The 22,794-nt window shown below is 51.8% G+C and overlaps 1 protein-coding gene and 1 long non-coding RNA gene across 4 annotated transcripts in view; one reads left to right on the plus strand and one right to left on the minus strand.

The window, feature by feature from the left end:
* The window catches only part of ACBD6 (acyl-CoA binding domain containing 6), a 72,299-nt gene extending 50,376 nt beyond the window's left edge, over positions 1–21,923 (plus strand). The window contains exons 7-8 of one of the 3 annotated variants that reach the window (XM_072041877.1): positions 18,723–18,753; positions 19,237–21,459. In XM_072041877.1, coding sequence (XP_071897978.1) covers positions 18,723–18,753; positions 19,237–19,307 — 102 coding nt within the window. In that variant the 3' untranslated portion in view covers positions 19,308–21,459. The other 2 variants (XM_038182861.2, XM_072041879.1) reach the window with 2 other exon arrangements.
* Positions 14–5,467, minus strand: LOC106017035 (uncharacterized). The gene is made up of 3 exons (XR_002402039.4): positions 5,059–5,467; positions 3,543–3,663; positions 14–1,926 (listed from the first exon to the last, which is right to left on the minus strand). It is a non-coding gene; the product is annotated as an uncharacterized lncRNA (long non-coding RNA).
* Positions 21,924–22,794: the final 871 nt, after the last annotated feature.

A 22,794-nucleotide genomic window follows, 5' to 3' on the forward strand; every position in this document is an offset into this window, starting at 1 on the left:
ACCTACAAGTGTGGCTTTCTGTCATGTCCATTGGGAGATAAATTCAGTGACGGGGAAGAAATGGGAGACTTTTCATAGAGGGAAAGAGAAAATTGATTAATTTGCATAGGAATGTATCACAGCTGTACCCCATGCAGGAAACGGTCCCTCTCGGGACAGGGTGGTTTGAAACCAGCCAGCCGGCTGCAGAATTAAGTCTGATCTCAGCAGAGAGTGGCACTGATGGTGGCACCGCGTTCCTGGAGGGACGGTGCCCTGCTGCTGACAGCACCTGGTGCTATCTCCGGGGTGTCATCTTCCATTCACACGCCGGAGTGTGCTGCTTCCAACCTGCGGATGCCGCAGCGATATTCCCCAGCTGGGGAATTGCCATCTAGATCTGCCAACTGCAACCTGTTTTATCTGATGTATCCGCTTGTTAGCTCCTACATCATCAAATAGCATAGAAACATCCAACTCGGTGCTTCTCAATCATTTTATCCTTGAGACCTTTATTTTGTAGCTGGTGCTGTGTTTCCGCGAGTTGGTTGTGTTTGTATCCTGTGAATCTGGAGCTGTAGCTAGTCAAGGATGGTCCAGGAGGTGAGCAAGTACCTGTAAGATAGCCATGGATGGTCCAGGAGGTGAGCAGATACCTGTAAGGTTGTGTCCTGGGTGCCCAGTGTGCTTTTAGCAACACTCTTCCAGCAGATCAGTGGTTCCTTTATCGAGATTGCTTTCAAGGCACTAGGCGAGAACGATTTCTGCAGCTCTGGAGAAGCAACAAGGTAGATTAAAAAAAAAAAAAAAGGAGAAATTTGCTATGTTTTGGTCATGAAACAAATTTTCTGCAAAATGGGAGTTCTGGTTATTGCTGCTGCCCTGGTTATAGCGCTGGGGAGCAGCAAGGTGCGGCGTTGCCCTCCCTCGTGCACACCGGTACCTGGAAAAAAGAGAGAGTAAGGCGGTAATTCTTTAATCTTGAGCACTGAGGGTTCGTTTTGCTGCAAAAAAAAATCCTAAGTGTTTTAGAGCAAGATTCAAACAGCCTCAAAAAGGCATCAGTTAAACCTGCCCGCGCTGTGATCGCCAACGAGCGGATCTTTCAGCTGGCGGCGCGTTCCCTGGGGGTTCACATTATTAATATCTGCCTTATGACAAGGTGCCTGTGCTGATGCCAGGTTTTTTTCCCAGGCAGCATGATTAATTTTTTTTCCCCTTTCTTAATATCTCAGAGCCAGATGCTTCTCAATGTCCTCACAGGGGTGTATTGCTGTTCTTAAGCGCTCCTCCTTCTCCCCCACCCCTTTGCAACTAATTCATATAATGGCCCCGGAGATGTGTTTTGTAGAGCCACAAAAAAAAAAGCAAAACTTTGAAAGCATCCCGAGATGATGGACTTGACATGTGCAAATCTGTCCTCCTGACGTTCCTGGTGGGTTTGCCGTTTCGGGGCGTGCTTCTTTGCCTAGCACTTTGCAAATTGTGTACACGCAGAAGTGCTGAAGGCAGATATTCTGCTGGGGAGAATGAGCGGCAGCGGGGTGTTGAGCTGGCATCTTGGAGAGAGCAAAGGAAGGCTTGGCTGAGGAAGAGGAGCACGTGGTAGCTCTAGGAAGCGCCCTGGGTCTTCAAGCATTGGTTAATTTAAAGACTTCAAGACTTTGCAGTACTAAAAAAGGTCTTTATTGTGTAAAAAGAGAAGAAATTAATTCTCTGCTGGAATTCTTGTGCAAAAGTGCAGCTGCACAGGCTTGGGTTTTTCCAGCCTGGAAGTCAGACGACCTTCCTTAGCCAGCTGTGCAGGAGTGGTTTGTCCAAGAAGCTCCTCCTTCTGCCATGTCCATCCAGCAGTTTCCTCCGGGTAAGGGATTCCCACAACTCCTGCATTGATCCTCGCCTGCTTTGAGACATTCCTGCACTCACCTGGACTTCAGGGAAGGTTTCCTGGGGGAAGCAATGCCCCAAATCCCAGAAACAGAATAGTTAATGGTGGATAGGTTAAGAGACAGATAAAATTTGCCAGTGCAAGCAGGAGAATTGAGTCCTTCCTCTCGGTCCCCTTAGTTTTGGTGCAAGAGGAGGCTGGCAGGAGGGCAGCAGGACATTGGGAGCACTCCCTCCCGCAGCAGGTCACCTCGCTGTGTGTCTGGCACCGGCAGGCAGAATGGGAATTAAGTCAAAATTAACCTCAGTTGGGAAACCCCCTAGCCCCGCTTTATTTGGCCATTTAATTGAATTAACGATGCCGTGTAAGCGTGCTGACCCCCAGATGTAAATTGCTCCTCCCTCCCCATTTCCCTCCTTCATTCCCTCACGCTAACAGAGCCAGTGGGGATGTGACTGCAGAGAGAGGGAGAAAAAGAGGGAAAAAGGCTGGAAATAAAAGGAAAAAAACTCCAGCCTCGTGCCAACCTTCCCCTTCAGTGTCACAGCTGCGCTCACCGTGCTGTGATCTTTGGTGCCGCTAAGCTGATTGCGCCCGCTGAGGGGTTCAGCCACCTAATCCCATGGTGCTGCAACTGGTTGCTTTCTATTTAAGCACAATTTGTATTTTTTTTCCCGGAGAACTAAAAGTCAGTTTGGCTTCAGTGGACTCTCGAAGTGGGTCAGGCTGTTACGGGGACCCACTTTTTGACGTTTGCTCGGTTAATACAGGAAAATAGGACGCATTAGTGGGCTCCGCGTCCTAATGGATGCTCTCGGGCTGGGAGAGGTCTGTGCATGCATTAGGGCTCACGGCGTCTGGCGTGGTTTGGGAGGGATGGATTCAGGAGGGATGGATTTGGGAGGGATGGATTCAGGAGGTGCTGTGCTGCCACTTGGATGCCGCAGAAATTTTGGTTTTGCTTGCATGGACAAGCCACGCCGCCACCGGCTGTGCGTCTAAAAGGGGCTCTAATGGGAGATGCCAATAGGTTCGATTGATTTCATTAATTTAATAGTCAATTTAAATCCAGTTCTCAGTTATTTTTCCAAGGAAGGGTTGATTCCCATTTGTTAACAACTATTAAAACATGTTCATTTGCAACTAGATGTAGCCTTCATGGTAAATTCAGTTCTCTTGCTAACCAGATACACAACATCTGTGCGTGTTTATTTAATTTAACTTAGAGTAGTTTAACCTACTTCATTCACACTCTTAATTTTTAGGTGCATGTGAATTGAAGTTAGAATTTCATTGAAAAGCCTTTTCACTTTTCAAATTCTCCTTAAAAATAAATTGAAATCTCACCAGAAGTGTGGCGATGGGGCTTGGTTTTGGAAGGGGGAAAATAAACAGAATTGTATTTGTGTTTGTGAATGGCACATTTAGCAAAAGGAGATGTTTACTACCAGAATGTGTCAGAAACCCTTCCTGCCCAAGTTTTGTTAACAAAATCAAGGATTTTAGGAGCAAAATGAAGGAGTGACTGAAGATTAGCTTAGGTTTCACCTCTTCTCTTAACCATTCTTAAGACGTAGTAGGTCCATTGCCTCCTACTTCATTTTTATCCAGAAATAGTCCAAAGCTGGTCTAATACCTCAAAAGAGTTGTTACAGGAGTTTATCGCGTGACTTACCTGGTGATTTTCTTCAGATAGCAGGCATCAGATGCATGCTGCTTGAAAACATACGTCCTTTTCCATTAACTGCAGTGATTTTATGGGATTGTATTCTGCTTGAGCCATCACTTAGGATAACCTGATTTCAAATATATTGTTGAAGTATTTTTATTTTAGCAGAAAAAAATAATTTTATGCCTTTCAAGCACTAAACAATGTTAGTTTTATTTGGTAGAAGGTTCTTAAAAAAATGTTTTTTTCATGATTCCAAGTACAACTTTTCTTATAAACTCTAAAGCCCCATTAAAACTGGTAGAACACATTGTTTAAATTTCTTCTTGTCATTAAGGCTTACTTGTTTAACTGGACAAAATCTGTAAGGCTGCTCAATAAAAGTGGGACAAGACTGAAGGTAACACAGGAGGTGTGCATAAGGATGCTAACCCACTTGTGGGGGTCTAGCTGGCAGCTGGGACAGTTCCAGTTCACACCTTGTGCTTTTCAGGTTTGGGCTCTTGCTTATTTTTGTCTCCCCAGATTACCGAACGAAGGCGAGATTCTCACTAATGGAGGCTTACGCGTGGGCAGATCTTATTAGGAGAGGGAAGACCTAGCGTGGAAAAGGACAGCACGTCCTGCTAGTCAGAGCGTGGGGAGCTCAGCATCCTGAAACTAATCCTGGCTGTGGGCTGTGCTCCTTGTTTGACCTTGAGTAAATCAGACAGCCAGGTTTTTTCTTCTGCGTGTGTCTCGGTTTCTGTAACTGTAACACGGGAGCATTATGTGCGTATATCCCTGGGTCTTGCCTGGATTAATAAATCAATATTTGTAAAGTAAGCCTCGATAAATGCTAACTGTATTAATACGTGTGCTCCAACCTTGCACAGAAGTTTGGGAACACGCCTGCATTGCTGCTGTGCAAGTGCATCAGGGGCTCTCAGCCAGGGGTGGTCGGCTGGGAGAGACCACTTTGGGTTGTGCTGGTCCCCCCAGGGGACCGCCTGTAGCACAGATCTGCCAGGAGGTCTTGAATACAACTTTTCCACTTAACATGCTCCCCCATCACCCACTGTCAGCAATGAGATTAAATTCTGTGCGACTGCAGAGGACGTTGCATGATTAAAATCCTCTTTTAGAAATTAATATGTACCATCGCTCTGGAGCACGGTGCCTCTTCTCCGAGAAGGGTATTGTCTCCTGAGCACTCAAGGTGGGAAAAGCCACCAAGTGAAGCTGTCTATCTTGGAATTTTATGCTGCTGCACAGTTGCTCTGCTGACAGCTACCCCTGCATGAAATCACAGGGACCTGGGGACTTCTCCCTTCCCAGGGTCACGGTGATGTGGGGCACGGTTTGCAGGATAATGAAAGGAGAGTTTCAAACTTCTAGGTCCTATCAAGAAAGGGAAGGATTTCCTGAAGGAGAGGGATGATCCAAATCCACAGCAACCCATTCTCCATAGCAATTCTTTTCCACATCTGGGTATCCTGAGCAAAATCCCCTTGCCCCCAAGCGTGGCATAGCAATTCCTTACCTTGCTGCCCACATCAGCCCAAAGAAATCAGCAATCGGCATGTTTGCACATCCAAATTCAGCCTTCAGACACTGGCACGGCCACAGAGGTGCCTTGTACACCAGCTTCATGTGCTCTCACCAAGCAGGGCTGCTCGTTTGGTCCAACCTGAAGCTCCCCAGTTGCCATTTCCATCCTGCTCCAGGTGCTGGGAGGCTGCATGGCGTAACTGGGAGGCACAGCAGGGTAAGTTATCCTGGGTGGGTTAACAGGTTTCTGGAGGAGCTTTTTTACAAGATAAAGGATATTTTGGATATTTGGATACCCATGCTGAACACAGCCTGTGGGCTTTGAGAAACAGGGCTCAGCAGCCTCCCTTTTCGCACGCACATCCCTAGTGCTACACAAAGCAGCCAACAAGAAAAAGTCCCCCAGGTGTTCCCTGTTAATATACACGGGGAAAGTGATTGCTGCCTATTTAAATCCTGCACTGAGGGTGGCTCATCCTTCTGTGAGGCTTCAGGTGCTGTTGGTGGGGGTAAGCATGTTTGCTGCTCTGAATTACTTATTGAGAAACTGCTTATGTTGCCAGCCCATGCTTTGGGGTTGGTGTCCACAGGGTGGGTTCCTGTGCTTGTGGCCAACATCACACCTTGCTGGCAGGGCTAGGGAGTGAAAATAGCAGCTCTGTCTGTTGTACAGCCTGAGGGTTTGGGGTTAGAGCAGGCTTGGGTGATGTTCCTAGGCTTGTGCAGGGCTGCAGAGGATTGATTCAGGTCACTGTTTGTGGGTGAAAGTCAGTGAGGATTTAGATTCCTTATCTTTCCTTTACAATATCCAAAGAATACTTGAAAATTGTTCATTGGGAAAGGGAGGGGAAGATTTATTTTCTTTAAAAACAGAAATCCTGGGTTTTATCTGTTAATTTTTTTTCCTAATGTAGCTGTGGAAGTGTATAAAAGTGTGTATTTCTGAGGGGAGAAATCTGATTTAGGGGAATGATTTTTCATCTGAGAGCGTATATAAAGCTGTGCCTTTATTTGCTGTTAATGTTTGCCTGGTATTTGAGTCTAAAATGAGCTTGTTAAAATACTCTGCCCTCGCTGCCTTCAGTGGGTGGCAGGCAGCACTTCCACTCCCATGGCCCAGGCTTCCCAAGAATTGGAATCATGATTTCTCCTGTGAAATAAGGCTTTGCTGAGTTAGTCTTTCATGGCTATTTCTAATCCAAAAATTACCCAAAAATCTTCTGAGCATCTAGAAGAAGTCTTTAAACAACATAAAGGCTGCAAACCTTTTTTTTAAATTCCCATCAATAAAAGCAAGTTTTTTAAATAGTGATTTTTTTCTGGACTTTGTTTTCTCTGCCAGCTTCCCACTGTGCTTGGTTCTCCTGTTCCCCAAGTTAAGCAGGAGCCCACACAGGGTTCTGGGGGTTTGCTCAGGACCCTTGCTGTAGGAGGTTTCTTGTATTTTTACAGCCTGAGCATCTCTCACCTTTCTAACTTGCTCCAGGAGGGCCCTACCTTCCTGCTCGTGGCTGTGCAGGAGCAGTGGGATTTAAAAGGAGTTTGTGTTCCTTCCCTTCCCATAGTCCTGTGGTGTTTTTAATATTAATTCAGAGTGTTTTAGAGCAACAGCTGTCTTTAGAAACGTACACACTGGCTGATTCAGGTATACAGGCTGTGGGCTCCAGAATAAAATCGTGCAGATGTCTGTGGGGTGGGCACGCGTCCAGCACATCCCATCCAGGCTGGAGATGCACCTTTGGTGTTGTGCCTGTGGAGCATCCCGTTATCCTCACCTGTGGAGCATCCCATTATCCTCACCTGTGCACTTCTGATCGTTCCTCTTTGGTTCTGAAACGATGCTTTGCAGTTAGGTATAATTCAGGCATGTGTGGCTGCAGGTTTTGCTGTACCCACCGCCGCCCCCAGACCACGCGGGTGTCTCAGGAGCGCCAGGCTGCTGCCCACCAGCTCCTCCAGCTCCTAGCTCAGCCCCTGCTGTGGAGGCACACACAGGTGGGGACACCAAGGCACAGAGCTATTGGGGTGCAGCCACTGGTCACAGCAGAGCCTTTTGCCCTTTCCATCACAGGCTCATGGCTCCCAGCAGCTCAGTCCTGGTTTTCTATCAGAAAACCGAGAATCGGGGAATTCAGAAAAATGCCAACAGAGCAGGCACACGGTTTCCAAACTCTGCCTTTCTGCGGCTGTTAGCGGGAGGGTTGATTTGGGTCAAAACGAAGGCAAACGCTCCTTTCAGACCACTTCACGTTTGGTTTATGGACCTGTTAAGGCAGCGGGATAATCCCTTTAGCTCACCCGTGTAATTCCTAGTGAATATTTATTTTAAAGTGACTTCTGTGCCCTCCCTCATTAGCGGAGCTTGGTAATGCATCTCCCAGCTGCCGGGCAGTGGCTGACAGCGGGAGGCTCTCTCCTTTTGTCTCCTTGCGGGGTTTTTAAACCAACTCTTGCTGGTTTAACCCCTCCAGCTCACCTCTAACCATGGGGAAGAGGGTCCTGAGCCTGGGCTGGGCTGCAGGTGCTGGGCACCAGCCCTGCTGGGGGAGGACGGAGCTGGCAGTGGGTTCAAGGACGCGCTCCTGCGTTAATGTGCGCAGACATGCTCCCTCTCCCGCGCTGATTGGCAAGGTTAACCCGGGGAGGCTGCAGCTTTTTCAGCTGATTTGATTAGACCCACTGCTTTATCCCATTTCCCCCACCCCCTCGGCCCAGCACCTCCTGATCCTTTTAGCGCAGCCCTTGCTCCGCTGAGCAGCCCTTCGGATCTCACCCCCTTCCACCACCACCACCACCACCGTCCTTTTTCTGATTTTCCTGCAGAATTTTGACGTGAAGCAGATGATGCAGCCCTAAAGGGAAGAGCAGGCAGCGGGGTCTCAGTCTCAGGGGTGTGTTATCGTTACTCATCAAGGGGCTGCCTCCTCTTCATCACTCCCCCAGCTCTGTCTGCTCCCAGTGTGCCTGTGTGAGTTTGGGGAGCAGAGGGTGAGGCTGACGTGACCCCAGCAGGATGCCCATCACCCTCCAGTTCCTTCTCTGCCTCCAAAACTGGGGGCAGGAAGGAATTACATAGACAGGACCAGCTGCTGGTCCCTCGGTCCCTGCAGCCCAGAGGCTGCTTGAAGTCTCGGCTCCGATGCTTCGATGTGGGTTCCTTCATCCCACAGATGCAGCCTGGTCCCAAAGCCACGCAAACCACATCACGTTTTAGCAGCAGTACCCCCGATTTTTCTGGGCAGAGGTGGCTGTGGTCCCTTGGGAGCAGCACCAGTGCCAGGCCCCAGGGCTGCCAGATCCTCCTTGGTGTTTCTCTTACACCGCGGAGGCGAGCGCTTTGTGTGCCTCGGGTTGTCAGTTCTGGGCTCCATCCCTTGTATTAAGCTGATGCCTGTCATATTAAATACTCCAGGGGAATTGGGAGCCTTGTGTCAGCGTGCCTAAGTGCCTCTTGCCAAGTCTCTTTAGTCCTCATAAATAAATAAGTGAAGCCCATAAATTACAGGCGCTCACAAAACCGAGAGCGCCCAAACTCCCAGATGGAAATTACCGGGGAGAGACCGGCACTGCTGCATTTTTGGGAACCCTACACTGACCTAGGGGAAGGTCCAGCAGGGCTGTTTGTCACACCTTCATGGCCAGAACCGACCTAAATCGGTTTGGTTTGAGGAGCTCAGCCCAAACAGGGGCTGGATCCGGCGAACAGGACCGACCCCACAGCCTCGCCCTGGGGAAGCAGACAATCCCCCGCACACGATGTATTAAACCTTGACACACTGCATTACTTAAGAGGTCTCGGGGAAAATTAAAACCCTTTCGACTGGGTTTTGCAATGCAGGGGAAATTTTAGTGACATTTAAAAGGTTTCTCTTGTGTTCCTCTAATGGGATAAATAAAAAAAGGCTTGTTTTAGGCCAGCAAATGGGGGGACAATCCAATTTCCCTGATTCCATCAAGACACTCTTAAAGCATTAGCTCGTGCAGTTTTTAAAAAAAAACACACGACAGGCTGACCCCTCTGCCTGATGGCTTTGGGAAGTGTCCTGATGCTGAGGTGCCCGTCCCACCCCGTGTGAGTGCTCAGAGCCTGCGGGCAGCGCTCCCCGATCCGCTCCCCTGCCCTTAACCTGTGCCGGAGGGGGCACGGCCACCACTTCCTTACTCCCCGCAGCCATCCACACCGCTCTGCAGGGGCCGTGCTCCTTCAATTTGGTGCTTTGGCTCTCGGGAGGGGAAAAAAAAAATAAATGACGTTAACCGGTAACGTTTCTGATGAGGGAATGAAATCTTTGCGTTTTTTTTTTTTTAAGTGGTGTTTTGGCTCAAAATAAATACAGGTCCCCCCGTGGAAGGCTGTATTTGCAGCTTGAGATGATTAATGTGTCAATACTTAGATTTGGGGGGCTCTGGTGGTGGATAACGGGAGGTATGGAGCCGTTCACCTCGGGGTCACCGCTTCAGCTCTGCCCCAGCTCGGTGGCCACCACGGGCGGGTGCCATCTGCTCCCCAGCAGCCCACCCCATGCACCGGGCTGGTCCCAGCTCTGCGCACTGGGGCAGATGTCGGGGTCCCAGCAGGCTCCCAGCGGCTTTTTCCAGGCCACCGAGCTCAGCCCTCGCCGTGACTTCAGCCCCAGCCTTCGGCTCGGCCCGGGTGGCTCAGGGGGACCTTGACCTCCTGCCGTGCTCACACGCCCCGTGAGCGGCCAGCCTGTTATCCCTGCCACGGCTGGGGTGTCGCCTTCAAAAAGCGGGGCATCCCCGGCCATAAATCTGACTGTCGCAAAGCTGGCCGTGGTTTCCCCTGCGCGCCTCCTGGTCCTGCTGAATTGCATTAGGATCGCCGCTGTCGCGCTCTGAAAGAGCCCTTTAAAGCCAAGAGCAGTTCTGCATCTCGCTAAATAAGTGATGACAAACCAAACTGCCCGTATTTAGTCTGGCTGTATCTTAATGGCGCTGTGGTTCCTCCGAGAAATCCCGGTTACTGACAGTGTGATGACCCCAGGCACTTTTCCCCAGATGTTTTTCCTATCTTTTTTTTTTTTTTTGCCTTCCGTATTGGCACTCGATTAAAAGCTGGTTGGAAAGCCGACTGTCTGCGGGTGAGCAGCACTAATAAACCTTTATCCTCCCTATTGCTCTGCTCTTCCAGCAGGAAACGGTCCCAAAGATCGTAAACCGGGAGGGGAGTTTTTGGAGCGCAGCGCGGAGCTGTGCTGGATGATAAAACGAAGGAGCAGCTTCGTGCACAAAGGGCCTTATAAAATAAAATTAAAAAAAAATGATAAATTAGCTACTGACACAGCTCACAGAGGCTGTGAAAAGGCCTTTAGATATCACAGCCCTTGGAGGTCAAGAGGCAGGAGCCTCTTACGTCGACTCCGGCCGCAGCGTCTCCCTGGCAGAGCTCCACTTGGGGCAGGATCCAGGCTCTGATGCCTTCCCCCTCTGGCAGACGGCTGCGAGTGCCGAACGCCCTCTCTAATTCCAGATTAGCCACAGAGAGCAGCCGTCGGGCTTAAGGAGCGGGTGTGCTCGGGAGGAAGGGCTTGTCTGGAGGCTGCGGGGCTGTCCTGAGGAGCTTTGGGGTGGCTGGGACAGGTCCCTGGTACCACGTTTGCTCTAAAGGAGCGAAAAAAAATGCCTGTTGGGCTGTGGTCCACTGTAATTCATCTGCCCACTTACCCCAGCCTTCCCCAGGGCATAATTTAGTAAAATCCAGAGCTCGTTTAGTGGGGTTTTATAACGCCAAACCCATGGTTCAGAGCATCCGAACGCGGTAAGTTTTGATTTTGCACACCAAGCTGAAGAGGGTTTATGAGACCAAAACAGAGTCTCCAGATTCTTTATCCTCACCAGTTTAAAAGCAAAAAAAAAAAAAAGGAGCTGAGACATCCCTTAGACCACGAGCAGTGCCTCTGGTCCTCCTGGTCCACATCTCCCCACGCCTGGTCCGTGCCCAGCACTGCTCCTGGCTGCGGCGCAGGGACGCAGGGATGCGTTTTGCAGCTCCTCCTGTGCAGTGGGATTGCAGCCGTGCCTGCAGTCATGGGGACTGTGTTCAGGAGGCTGAAACCTGCCTTCCAGCCCCTCAGCTGCTCTGGCACTCCTGCACGCCTGCAGTGTCTCAGCCTCACCCTGCCTTTCTCACCCTGCTTTGCCCGAGCTGGGCAGACTCGACGGATCTGCGCAGACACCTGCGCTGAGCAAACTCCTGTGTTTGGTGCTGCTCTGGCCCACGCAGGGATGGTTTCTGTGCTTTCTCTTGGGTTTCTTTATCTCTTAAAACCCACCCAGCTCTTGGCTTTGAAAATGGCACATTAAGCAGAGAGGACATGGAGAGCTGCAGGGTGGCAGCTCCCGTGCCATTAAGGTTGCCGGTTAAAGGTGCAACACCTACCTGGCCACCCCCCGCTGTGGGTTCAGTCCTTCCTAGGAAAAACGGTGATTTACAAAGTCCCAAATCCCTCTGAACTCTTTAAACACAAGCCTCGAAGTCGGAAAGGCCTCAGGTAAACAGAGCAGCAGCAGCAACACCCTCAGCTCGCGCCCACCCCGCTAATTTCGGCAGCCCCATGGAGCATCTTTCTCTCTTGCGGGGCAGAGCTGGTGCTGGGTGCTGGATCTCACCCTGCTCACGGCATTGCCAGCCCTGCTGCAGGACGGGGGAGCCGTGCTCAGGACGGTGCCTGCTGCCCGCTAAGCTCCCCGCTCCCGGCCACACGTGCTGCCCCGAGAGCCGACAGCCGGTCCCGCGCGGGCACGGCGCCAGCGGTGACTTTACAGGCTTTGTGGCGGAGATTATTTAAAGGAGATTAACCCTTCTAAACCCCTTAGATTTTAATTATTTCTGTATGTATTTATAAAACCCGCAGTCTGCTGGTTCCAGGGCACAACTGCCCCAGTCCCCATCCGTAACCTGGATTCGGGAACGGGCACAGCGCAGCCCTATTACAGGACAGGCCTGGGCTGGGGGCATGCTGCTTAGTTATTTATTTACTGCCCTGCCGGAACAACCCATGAAGCTGAAACATTCCGCTTTCCGACTGTAAAAGGAGCTAATAAGGAGGGTGACGTTAAAATAACGCTGCATTAATTGAGCTGTTTGTGAGCCCTCGCTAATTGTTGCGCTTCGGGCAGCCCTGCCCTTAGCGCACGCTGCTGCCTGGGGAGGTAGGGAGGTAGGGTCCTGGCACTGGCAAGCAGGGGAGGGAAGGAGAGGGAGTCCTGCTTTGTTCCTTCGGTCTTTTATGTTGGTGTTGTCAAATGACAAAGCCTGGAAAAGCGCCCAGGTAGCGCTCAGAGGAGAAAACCAAAGGGCGTGCGCTCCATCCTTTGATGCTCTCTCTCCTATTTGCCCTGTTAGTGCTGGGCTTATTGGGTTTGTTAGAGTTAGGGAGAGATGGAGGGAAGGTTTTCACTCTGCACATGAGCTGGAAAATCCAAATATTTCTGCACACTGATCCCTGCAGGAGGGGCAGGACACCCGGTGGTGGTGGTGAGCGCCGTTGGGTCGGAGATGCTGCAGAACCCTTAATACAGGTCCCAGTCCTGGCTTGAGGCCGATGGCCCCATTTCTGTGTGTGTGCTGGGATTGCTGCTGAAATGTGATGGTATTTAAATGTGGCTGCTTGTTTCATAAATACAGACATAAAAAGTGGCTGTTAGAGAGAAACAGACCCCACAGCATTACGGACCGCGATGATCTGAGAAAAAAATAGGTCACTCTGAGGACATTTCCTAAAATCAGATGATTTTATTTATCCTTGCGCCTCGAGCAAGGAAATAAATGCCGATAGAGCCAAGGAGACCATATTTTTTTATTTATTTTTTTCCTGGGAGAACTCTTTAACATGCACACGGTCCTACTCCTCTGGTGATGAACATTTGACCAATATCAATTAATTTCTCATCACGGCCTTCCCATGAGCTAAGAACACATCAGCGGCCCCATTAGGAGGGGAGATGCGCCCAGCTCCCTGCGCTGCCCCACAGCCTGCCGAGTGGCAAGCTCAGGAAACCTTCAGTTTTCCTTCAAGCTGCCCCAAAATTAATACATATTTGGGGATTTGGGGATTTGCACGGGCAAGGTCCTCAGCTGGAAGCACCGGACCCTTGCGCTCAGCCCCGTGCCCTGCGGTGGGGGGGGGGAGGAAGCAAAGGGTTAAATTTCGGGGCTGTAGAAGCAGATTGTGTTTTCCTTCTATGATGTGGGCTGACAAGACATCAGTATTCTATTCATCTGTTGGGAATTAGGCTGTTAATCCAATCAATGACTCTTGAGCGAGCCGCAGCCTGCCTCCCCACTGGGGAACAATCGGATCAGACGGGAGATTGTTTAAGAGCAGAGCGCGGTCCCGGTGTCAGGTGGAATTTCCAAGCGTTCCCTAGTGAGTTGGGGATGGGAAAGCTGTCTCAGCCCATTTATCCTGCCCCTTAAATAACCAGGTATCTGCTAAAGTGATAAAGCAGCGCACGAGCAGAATGGGGAGCGATGAACTTTTACGCGGGGGGGCAGGGAAGCGCCAGGAGAAGGGATATTTGAGCATCACGGAATATAAGGCTACAAAGGAGAGAGAGGGAGCAGCTTTTGGCTGTCCTGTTTGCAGCCTGTGATCATTTATAGGTACTTTTGTACGGCTGGCTCAGCTGCAGCACTGTGCTGCCTGTTGCAACTCGAGGCACGGCTCCCTCCAAGGTTTGCATCCCCATCCTTGCAGTGGGACGACAAAGCCCAAATTTTCCAGGTTTTGTCTTACACTAACACACCTCTGCGGTGACCGGGAAGGTGCCTGATGCTGGAAGTGACCGAGAGCACCAAATATTCCTTGGGGCACTACAAACACAACCCCTCAGCGGTGCTTGGGTGCACAAGTTGGGGCAGGAAGGCGCCCCAGGCTGGCAGCCCAGGAGTCGCCGCAGTGCACGAGGTGCAGAAATGCATTCGTTGTGCAGTGAAACAGCCACGCTGCAGGGGGATAGCGAGGTGCAAGCACCAGGTGCTGACAGCAGGGGATGTGATAAAGCCCACTGAAACTGCCCGTGGAAATTGAGGTGCAGCACTCGTCGGGAACTGGGGCGGTGAGGGATTAGCGTGACCCTGGCCCTCTGAACTCCTGGGCCAGCGGGGTTTGGGGGCAGTAGCAGATGCAGGCTGCTATGGGGAGCGAGTTCCTGGGCATCAGGTGCTCTCTGAGCTTTCTGAGATCTGCCTTTAGCAGTAGGTTTGATTGCCTTCAAATCAGAGCACCTGAATGAAGCAGGAGCGTATCCTCAAGGCACGGGTACGGGTAGGGAGGTTCCCAGACAGAAGGATCCCCAGCTCCTCGGCTTGGCTTTAAAGGGCTGCTGCATCCCTCTTCCCTCGATCATAACGGTGAATCAAACAAAAGCTAATGCAATTTCCTTTGCCTTTCAGTAGCAGACTGTGCTGTAAGGGTCCGTGCCATTGGAAATGTAATAATTGCTTCTCTATGCAGATCTAATTTATCCAGGAGGCACTTAGGAGATAGCCCCAGTGATAGCCTGGTGATAGGCTCTGGAGAAGGGCTCAAGAGGTGATGATAAAGATCTGTCTAGCACCTTCCAGCCTGGCGGGTATCTGCCTTGAAAGGGCATAAAGGGGCAGGAGAGAGAGCTCCTGGAGAAGGACAGCTCGGCACCAGGAGCAAGGGGCACCTGCCAACCCTGCCTGCCTGCTGGATTTAATTGGGGAGCTCATTACGAGATAGCCAAGCCCCGCATGGGTTAGCTTGGGTTGTTGCAGACCCCAAATAACAGCTGTGTGTGGCTGGTGCCTGGATTTGGGTTTTGCTTCTGCTGGAAGTTGCCCTGTGTCCTTGGTCCTTGGAACCTTTGCAGGTGTTAACGGTACGTGCCCACACCCAGGCTGCTGTGTGCAAAATAAGCACAAAAGTGAAAATAAAGGCTGTGTTGGGCCATCCACTGAGTTGCCTGGTGGAGTTCAGGCTGCTTGTAGCAGCCCAGGTCGCTCGGTTTCGCGTGCTGGTGGGCGTTAGCATCCGAATCCTGGTGCGCTTTTGGCTGCAGTCTCGCCCACAGTCATCCTGGGGATAAAATCTCGGAGAGAAAAAGAAGATGATGAGGTTAAAGTAAATTGTTGGGAAGTTGAAGTCTAAAGTGGAAATAAATGAGGAATAAAACCGTTTTTAAAAGTGGAGGGAAGTATTTTCTTGTGATTTTTCATCTCCCTGGCTTGAGTGAGTCTGTGTCGTGCGGCTGCGGAGATTTATATTCACAGCTCCTAAGCAGTAGTTCAGAGTCTGTATTATCCCAGCCCTTTTTATTCACTCACCTTCTAAAGACGTAGTGTAAATATTTATCTTCGCTGGCCCATCCGTGCTGCCCAGGCCCCACGCTGTTAAACACTCTTATCACCTCATCGCTCTTATCTGCTGCGATCCCTGCCAACCTTTGGAGCCCGTGAACAGGACGAGCACGCACCCGTTAACATCCCACAGATGAACAGGAAAAAAAGGTGACGGAGGAAAAGAATACCTTCACGTGCCATCCTTCAGAAGGGAAGGGTTACTGTTTGTGTTTTCTGCTGATGTCTGCCCAGCCCCGGGTTCATCACCGTGAACCAAAGCCCTTGGGTAAGCAGAGGCACACGGTGAGCATCTCCTAACCGAAGTGCTCACCCACAAGAGAAAGGACCGGCTGCCCTGGCTGCACACTGGTGTGGATTTATTGTTCCTCTGTAAAAAATCCAAGAAAAACCCAACGTGGAGCCATGCCTGGCTTTGTTTTCCCTCCTACATGAAAGGTACAGGTGTAGGGGGTGTCTCCACGTGGCAGCGGGAGCTGTGTTAGGTGATGCACACAGCTGCAGGGCTCGGTGCAGACGGTGCCGTGCCGCTGCCTCCCCATCAGCACTTCCAAAACCCCGTGTCAGGTACACCAGGGAACAGAAATCCCCAAGGAACGGGCTGGGGATGGAAGCACCGGTGTGATCCTCTCCCTTATAAGACCAAACTGGCGTGCAGTGGCCATGGTACCACTTAAGGGATAAGACAGTCGGTCCATCTGCGCTCGCTCCATCTTCTCTCATTTCTCCCGCCCAAATTTCTCAGGAGTGCTGCACAATCCCCTTATCCTATAAGTTACCCACTGCCAGCGGGATTTCCACGGAGTGACATCTGTCGCAGACCTTGCACGGAGGAGGCAGCGGTAGTTTTGCAGCATCTTTGTGCCGATGGGTTGGGTAAACACGGACATTTGTTATTTTTGAAGTTCTTGGCTCGCCAGCCGCTGTTACGGGGCATAACGCAACGGCTCCCAGAGAGGAAATTGTTGCAAGACAAGCAATATTCTTTTATTTGCATGCTCTGTCTTCATATCGGAAGGAGAAGTTGTTGGCTCAAACGCTTACAAGTGAGTGCACTGTCACGGGGCCACACGCGCAGACCAGCGGCATTGCAGGCTCAAACCTGGCTCGAGATGTTCTCTGCAGGAGCCCGTCCTTCGTGCTCCAGAGCACGTTCAGTGCCTGGGTGTTTTACAAGCCTCCTCACGCCTCTTGGGCCTCTTAGCAGCCTCGGCAGCGGCCTCGGACGCCTTTCTGTCTGTCTGTCCTGGTGGGTGATCTGTGCCCGGAGGAGTTTTGCCTCCCCAAGACCGGTGGTGGCTGCGGGTCTGCCACCAGCTGCAGTGCTCGCTCCTGGCACGGGTATCCCCGCGTGTAACCATCAGCGATGCAGCTAATTTTAATATTTTAAAGCTAGCCAGAAGTGTGCTGTGCTGTTGTCAGGCTTTGCTGGAGCAGCCACGTGCTTTTTTTGTGGCTACAGCTGAGTTTTGCTGGTGGCGTTCATCTCCTGAAATTTCCCCAGCCATAGCCCTAACACTTACTTTCACATCCCATCCGATTAGTCCCCAGGTGTGGGCACAGCACCCTGAAGGGTGAGCACGACCCTGCCTGGTGCCCAGCTGCAGCACACGGGGGGCTCCAGAAACCCAAACCTGCCGTCAGCAGCCTCCGGAGGGCATTTCAAGGCCCTTAGCGAGGGACCACGCCGGAGCTTTTTCCATTTCCCTGGATTAAAAATTGTCACGGAGGAAACAGAAGCGAACAGCATCGCGTTGGAGAAGTGGAACAAATGGCATTTGGCCAGCGGTCAGGCTCAGAAGGGAAAAAAAAAAAACGGTGTAAATAAAGTGTAAACAGCGTTTGCATAACATGGGATTAATAGCTTTTTTTAAAAGCAGCGTTGGGATTGAAGAGACGCATTTTGTGTGCTGGGACCTGCCCGGGAGCCCAGCAAAAAGGCCGGTCAGGCAGCCCGATGGTGGCAGTGCTGAAGCAGCAGCGTTCAGCGCAGGCCTTTGGAAGAGGAACAAATGTCTGGAGCATTTCTGGACCAGCCCTCGGCGTTTTGCAAGGAGCTTGGAGGCGCAGCTCTCCTCCAGGCAGGGATTTCTGCCAGGGGGCCTGGGTCCCGTTGTGCCTCTCCGATTCGATCCACCTGCGGGTATTTTTTTGCCGCTGTTGCTGGCTGAAATTTTGAGAGCGGTGATGCAGAGCGGAGCTCGCCTCCCATCCCCCAGCCCTGCATATTTTAAAGCCTGCCTCTCCGATAATTCACCCGTGCTGCTGCCGCCTCTCCTTCTCCTCCAGCCCGGCTCCGGTCCGTGCCGTCCCCAGCGCTGCTCCGAAGCGCTCTGTGGCTCTGCACCAATTCCTCATTAACACAGAGGAATTAGCAGCTGCCATCCATTGATGGGGTCCATGGACCCCCCCCTTTGCATAGCCCCTTCCCAAAGTTTGGCATCGCAGCGGGGGCCGGGGTAGGAGCTGCAGAAATAGGGTCTGATAATAACCAGCCTGGAAACCAGACATCTCCAAGCAGCAGTTTTCTGTGTGGTTTCTACCTGTTCTCCTCGCCTTTTTTCTCCTTTTGCCGGCTCCAGCATCCATGGTGGGCTGTCGAATTTGCACCTTAATCCCAAAGATGATGGTAATTAAAAACTTAAGTCTCCATAAACAGATGCAAATACATTAAGGAGGCACGGAGCTGACTTAGAGGCTAATCCCAGTGGGGCAGTGAAAGCGAAGGGGACAGTGATTCCTCCCTTCTGGCATTTCACCTGCCCCCGTGGCAGGACGAGGCTGCGGCACGGGGCAGTGCCAGCTTTGTGCTGCTGGCTCTGGGGACAGGACATGTGGGAAGAGCAGGGCAGGACACACCAAGGGCTGGTGTCTTCAATCCGAGTTGAGTTTTTTTGTTTTGTTTTTTCTTTATTTCCACTATGTTGAGCCGTACAGGCACCCAGGTGCATTACCTGTTTCCTTACTCTCAGTGGGCACCTACAGAGGTAGCTGCCACCAAAACCTCAGTGTTACCTCGGTCCCAAAATAAGGCTGCAGGAATGAAATCCTTTATTTTTATGAACTGAATTATACTCATGTTGTGACGTGCCCCACGTGTTGTTATATGTGGCTGGGTGCTGGTTGCCCATCGATACGGACCGGTGGTGGGTCAGAGCCTGGCCGCTATGTAGCTGGGTGTCCAGGACTGTTGATCTGGTCAATTCATGTACTGCTGTGATTCATTTTATTTATTGAAAGCTGGCATTTGCTTCTAGCCACACAGCATTGCCTACACCTCTCAAATCAAGTCTCTGTCTCTCTTCCAGGACGGCGAAGGCCAGACTGCGCTCCATTACGGTAAGCTGCCCCACCTTGGTGGTTCCCTCTTAACAGGATGGCTTTGCAGCTGGAGCTGCGTACAGAAGGCAAATTTCAGCAGGAACAGCAGGAGGGAAGATGGGGTTGTTTCACCGGTGACCACGTCCGTGAGGAATGTGGTCTAACCTCCGAGTGGCCTGGTTACAGGCTGGTTTGGTGCCAGCGGAGAGCACAACAGAGCCTCTGCTGCCAAACCAGCTTGCATGACCCCTACAGCTGCGTGCTGGTTAGATACAGGATTTTGTAGCAGTTCTTTTCATTGAAAGATTGTTCTACCCCTAAATGAGAAAAGTAGAGAGACTGAAGTGACACATGCAGTGCTGACGTACAGGGGAGAGAAAAAAAAATCGATTTAATCTCTATCATAATTTTTTCCCAAATTAAGACATACCCAGTTATTATTTTTTACTCCCTCTCAGTGGCTGTCAGTGTGTAATTAAGAGCGTACTTGTCATTCTGCAGTGTTTGTGCCTCCTTCTCTCTCGCTGAGCTCTCCACAAGGACATCAGCAGGATGGCAAAATCGCTTTGTAGCCCGTCGGTCCGAGACACAGCGCTTGGACCTGGAGCTACACTACCAAATTCCCGGGCCCTTGCACCAAGACTGCAATTACAGTAATGCAGGAGTGTTCCCCCTGTGATCTCTCCTGCAGGAGGCTTCATTTTTCAAATTCATATCCTTCTGACTGAAGCAGAAAATCTGCTGCGTGGTGCTGCGGTGTCTGGAGAGCAGCACTTCGGTGCCTTGCTCTCTGCCCAGCTCGTTCCAAATCTGGGGGTGGGTGTTTAACGAAAACTTAACTATTTTAACTAACGTTATTTCAGAAGTAGTTTCTCTGAGCCACCTGGCCAGCTCTGATGTCTAAATAATGGGTTTTCCAGGGGTTTTTTTTGAAATTTTGTGAGTGTTAAGGACAATCTTCCCTTCCCTCAGGTGTTATCCCTGTGAGTCACCTGCGGGGAAGCCTCTGGGTCTCAAGCCCATGGGTCTGGTCTGCAGGAGATTTCCTTCCTAGTTCCCTCACGTATCAGATCTGGCCACAAATCACCTGAATCTTGAACCCCTACTAAAATGAGGCAATTGCTCTGATTCAAGTGCTACCAGCCTGAAACTGGGGCTCGCCTAAAAGCTGGTGCCAGCTCAGTAGGGGCTCCGTAACCGAGGCATTCAATGCAGCACCAGCACCAGAGCAGAACGCGGCCTCCCCTTTCCTTCGAGCCTTTTCTGGGAAGGGTTAAGCCCCGGGAGCGGCTGCTTTTAGGGTGTAGCCATCCCTTTTTATGAGCGAGCGCGGCCTGACAGCTGGCCTTGTGGCGACAGCTCTCCTGATTACAGCCGGCGTCGGACCTCAGGATGCACCAGGCTATAAATTCCGCCTCCTTCCACCCATCAGGGCGCTGACCCTGGGTTTAAGTGGAGGTTAAGCGGGGGCCAGCGCTCAGCTGCCTCCCAAAAGCTCCTCTGGCCTGTGGGACCAGCCGGGCACGAGCGTGGCCTCCCACTGAGTGGCCTCCTGGTCTTCTCCATCCATCCATCCATCCATCCATCCATCCATCCATCCATCCATCCATCCATCCATCCATCCATCCATCCCTCCTTCCATCCCTCCATCCATCCACCCGCCCACAGGGAATACAGAAATCATTGTCGCTGCCGCTCCCAGAGGAAATCAAGGCTTCTCCGAGCGCTCGCGGCCACGTGGCCGCGGGGTGGGCAGGCTCTCTATCCTCACGGGCGCTCTGTCTTCCCTGTAAAGCACCATCTGTTCGGCTCTGTCTGTGCCGTGGCAGGGCAGTGGGAGGGGACGCTGGAGGGAAAATAAATAAAAAAAAAAAAAAGGGGGGGGGGGAGAGAGAGAGAAAGAAATTCATCATCTGAACCCTGAGGATTAATGGAGTCGGAAGGCGAACTGCGCTGAATGAAAATTCATCTTCACCCTTGCTGGTGTCAGGGCTGCCGCTCCGGCCCCGTGACAAATAGGGGTTCCCAGGGGGCCATAAATCCACCCCCCCCGGGGCACAAGGACGGGCACCGCGGATGCCGCTGCCTTGGCATCCCTGGGCTGCTCCTTTTCCACAGCCACCCCCGGGTGCTCCCTCCCCAGCCCCTCCGTCCGGGCTGCCCCATGTCCCTGCTGCCACCTGCTCCATCACCAGCCCCATCCCTTTCCCTTTTTTTATCTTTTTCCATCCGAGCTCCAGTCGCTGGTTGAATTTATTTTAATTAAACATTGTTGCTTGTCACTTTGGGTGAGGACAGAAAAACTGCAGAGTAATGCAAAAGACACTCTTAATTGCTACGTTTAATGGCCAAAAAAAAAAAAGAGTTAGTCGGTTATGTTGTAAAAGTTATATAATTAAAATTAAAAATATATATATGAAATTAATTATATGAAAGATAATTAAAACCAAGAGACACCAATCCGACAGGAAGCCGCCTTCGCAGCCGTGTAGGGCAGATGGGGTCGGGATGGGGCTGGCTTCCCTGGGACCAAGTGGGAAGGGGACATGGAGCCACTGGGACTTCTGCTGGGCTCTTCAGCTTTTTGGGTTTCCTCCTTTTTTCAACACCCTTTTTACAACACGACGTCCCTGGGACACCCAGGGGAAGCCACCAGCCACCACGCCGCGCCAGGCCGCACGGGGCCTGTCACCACCAGCCAGCCCCTAACCCTTCCCTTTCTCCCTGCAGCCGCCGCCTGCGAGTTTTTGGACATCGTGGAGCTGCTGCTGAAGTCGGGAGCCAACCCCGGGCTGCGGGACCAGGAGGGCTGCCTGCCGGAGGAGGTGACGGGCTGTAAGGCCATCAGCTCGGCCCTGCGGCAGCACGCCGCCGGCGGGCCCTAACGCAGCCAGATGGACATCGAGGCTTCAGAGCACGGGGTCTGGGCTTTTGGGCTCCAAGGCTGGCCCCCCGCGGGCAGGACGGGCGCAGGGCTGTGCATGCTCGGGCATTTATCGCTGTTTTTGGGGTAGAGAGGCCCGGATAAGGCCCTGCTGTTGTTTTATTGTCTTCGAGGCCGCTCCTGGCCGGGCCGCTCGCCTCTTCCCTTTGGGGCGAGGCCCGGTTTGTTTTTATTTTTCTTATGTTTTTTTTTTCTCCTGGGTCCAAGCAACGTGTTATAAATAAAAACAAGCACAGCGTCGGGACCGTGCCTCCGCGTGTTCGCCTCACCGGGATGCCGTGGGGATGGGTACCCCCCCACGAGGGCTGAAATACAGCGGGGACTCGAGCCACTTCATGCGTCCTCTTTGCTGGTTTCAACCTAGCAGGAAAAAACCCCACAGATTGGGTTTTTTTTTGGCTGACACTGATGGCTTTTGCTGTGCTGGCTCGGCCTCGGCACGGCACGGGGCTGCTCCTCTGGCCGGGGGGCTCCAAGCCCCCTGCCCTCACCGGGGAGGCTCAGCCCTTCTGCCCACCGCCACCACGGAGGGACCCTGGGCTTGACGGATGCACCAGGAAATAAAAAAAATCTCTCTTAAACCCGGGGTGGAGAGCGGTAGCGGCGAGGCCCCGGCTTTCAGGGAGCACATCTGGGGGCTCAGCGCGCAGCCCTGGAGATGTTTATAGCACTTTAGGTCTGTTTGTGAGGTTGGAGCCTTTCCAAAAAAAGCAGGGGGCGGTGGGGGGGGAAGAGAAAGACATATATTATTGTTTATAATCTGCTTTATTCAGCCAAACCTTTTCCCCAACAGCCTTGCGGATTGCTGCTTAAATCCCCCGGTGCCTTTAACTACCGATACAGAAAGTGGTTAATGTGCATTGGGGCTAAGCTTGGCATCTACTCCAGGAAATCACTTTAATTGAGAAGCATTAAATGTTAAAATGATTAAAATATATAAAGCCAACACACCGGTGCCTGTGGCGGGGCTCAGCGCCCCCAGCGCCTCTCACCTGCACCCACCTTGGGCATTTTGGGGTGCCCGGGGGGGCAGTGGAAGGGATGGAGGTGCCCACCCTGAGCCCTCCCCCCCTGCACGAAGCAGCACGGCTGGCGTGAGGTGTGCCGGATCCGCG

Source organism: Anas platyrhynchos, chromosome 8 (assembly GCF_047663525.1).
Source record: "Anas platyrhynchos isolate ZD024472 breed Pekin duck chromosome 8, IASCAAS_PekinDuck_T2T, whole genome shotgun sequence".
Taxonomy (NCBI): domain Eukaryota; kingdom Metazoa; phylum Chordata; class Aves; order Anseriformes; family Anatidae; genus Anas; species Anas platyrhynchos.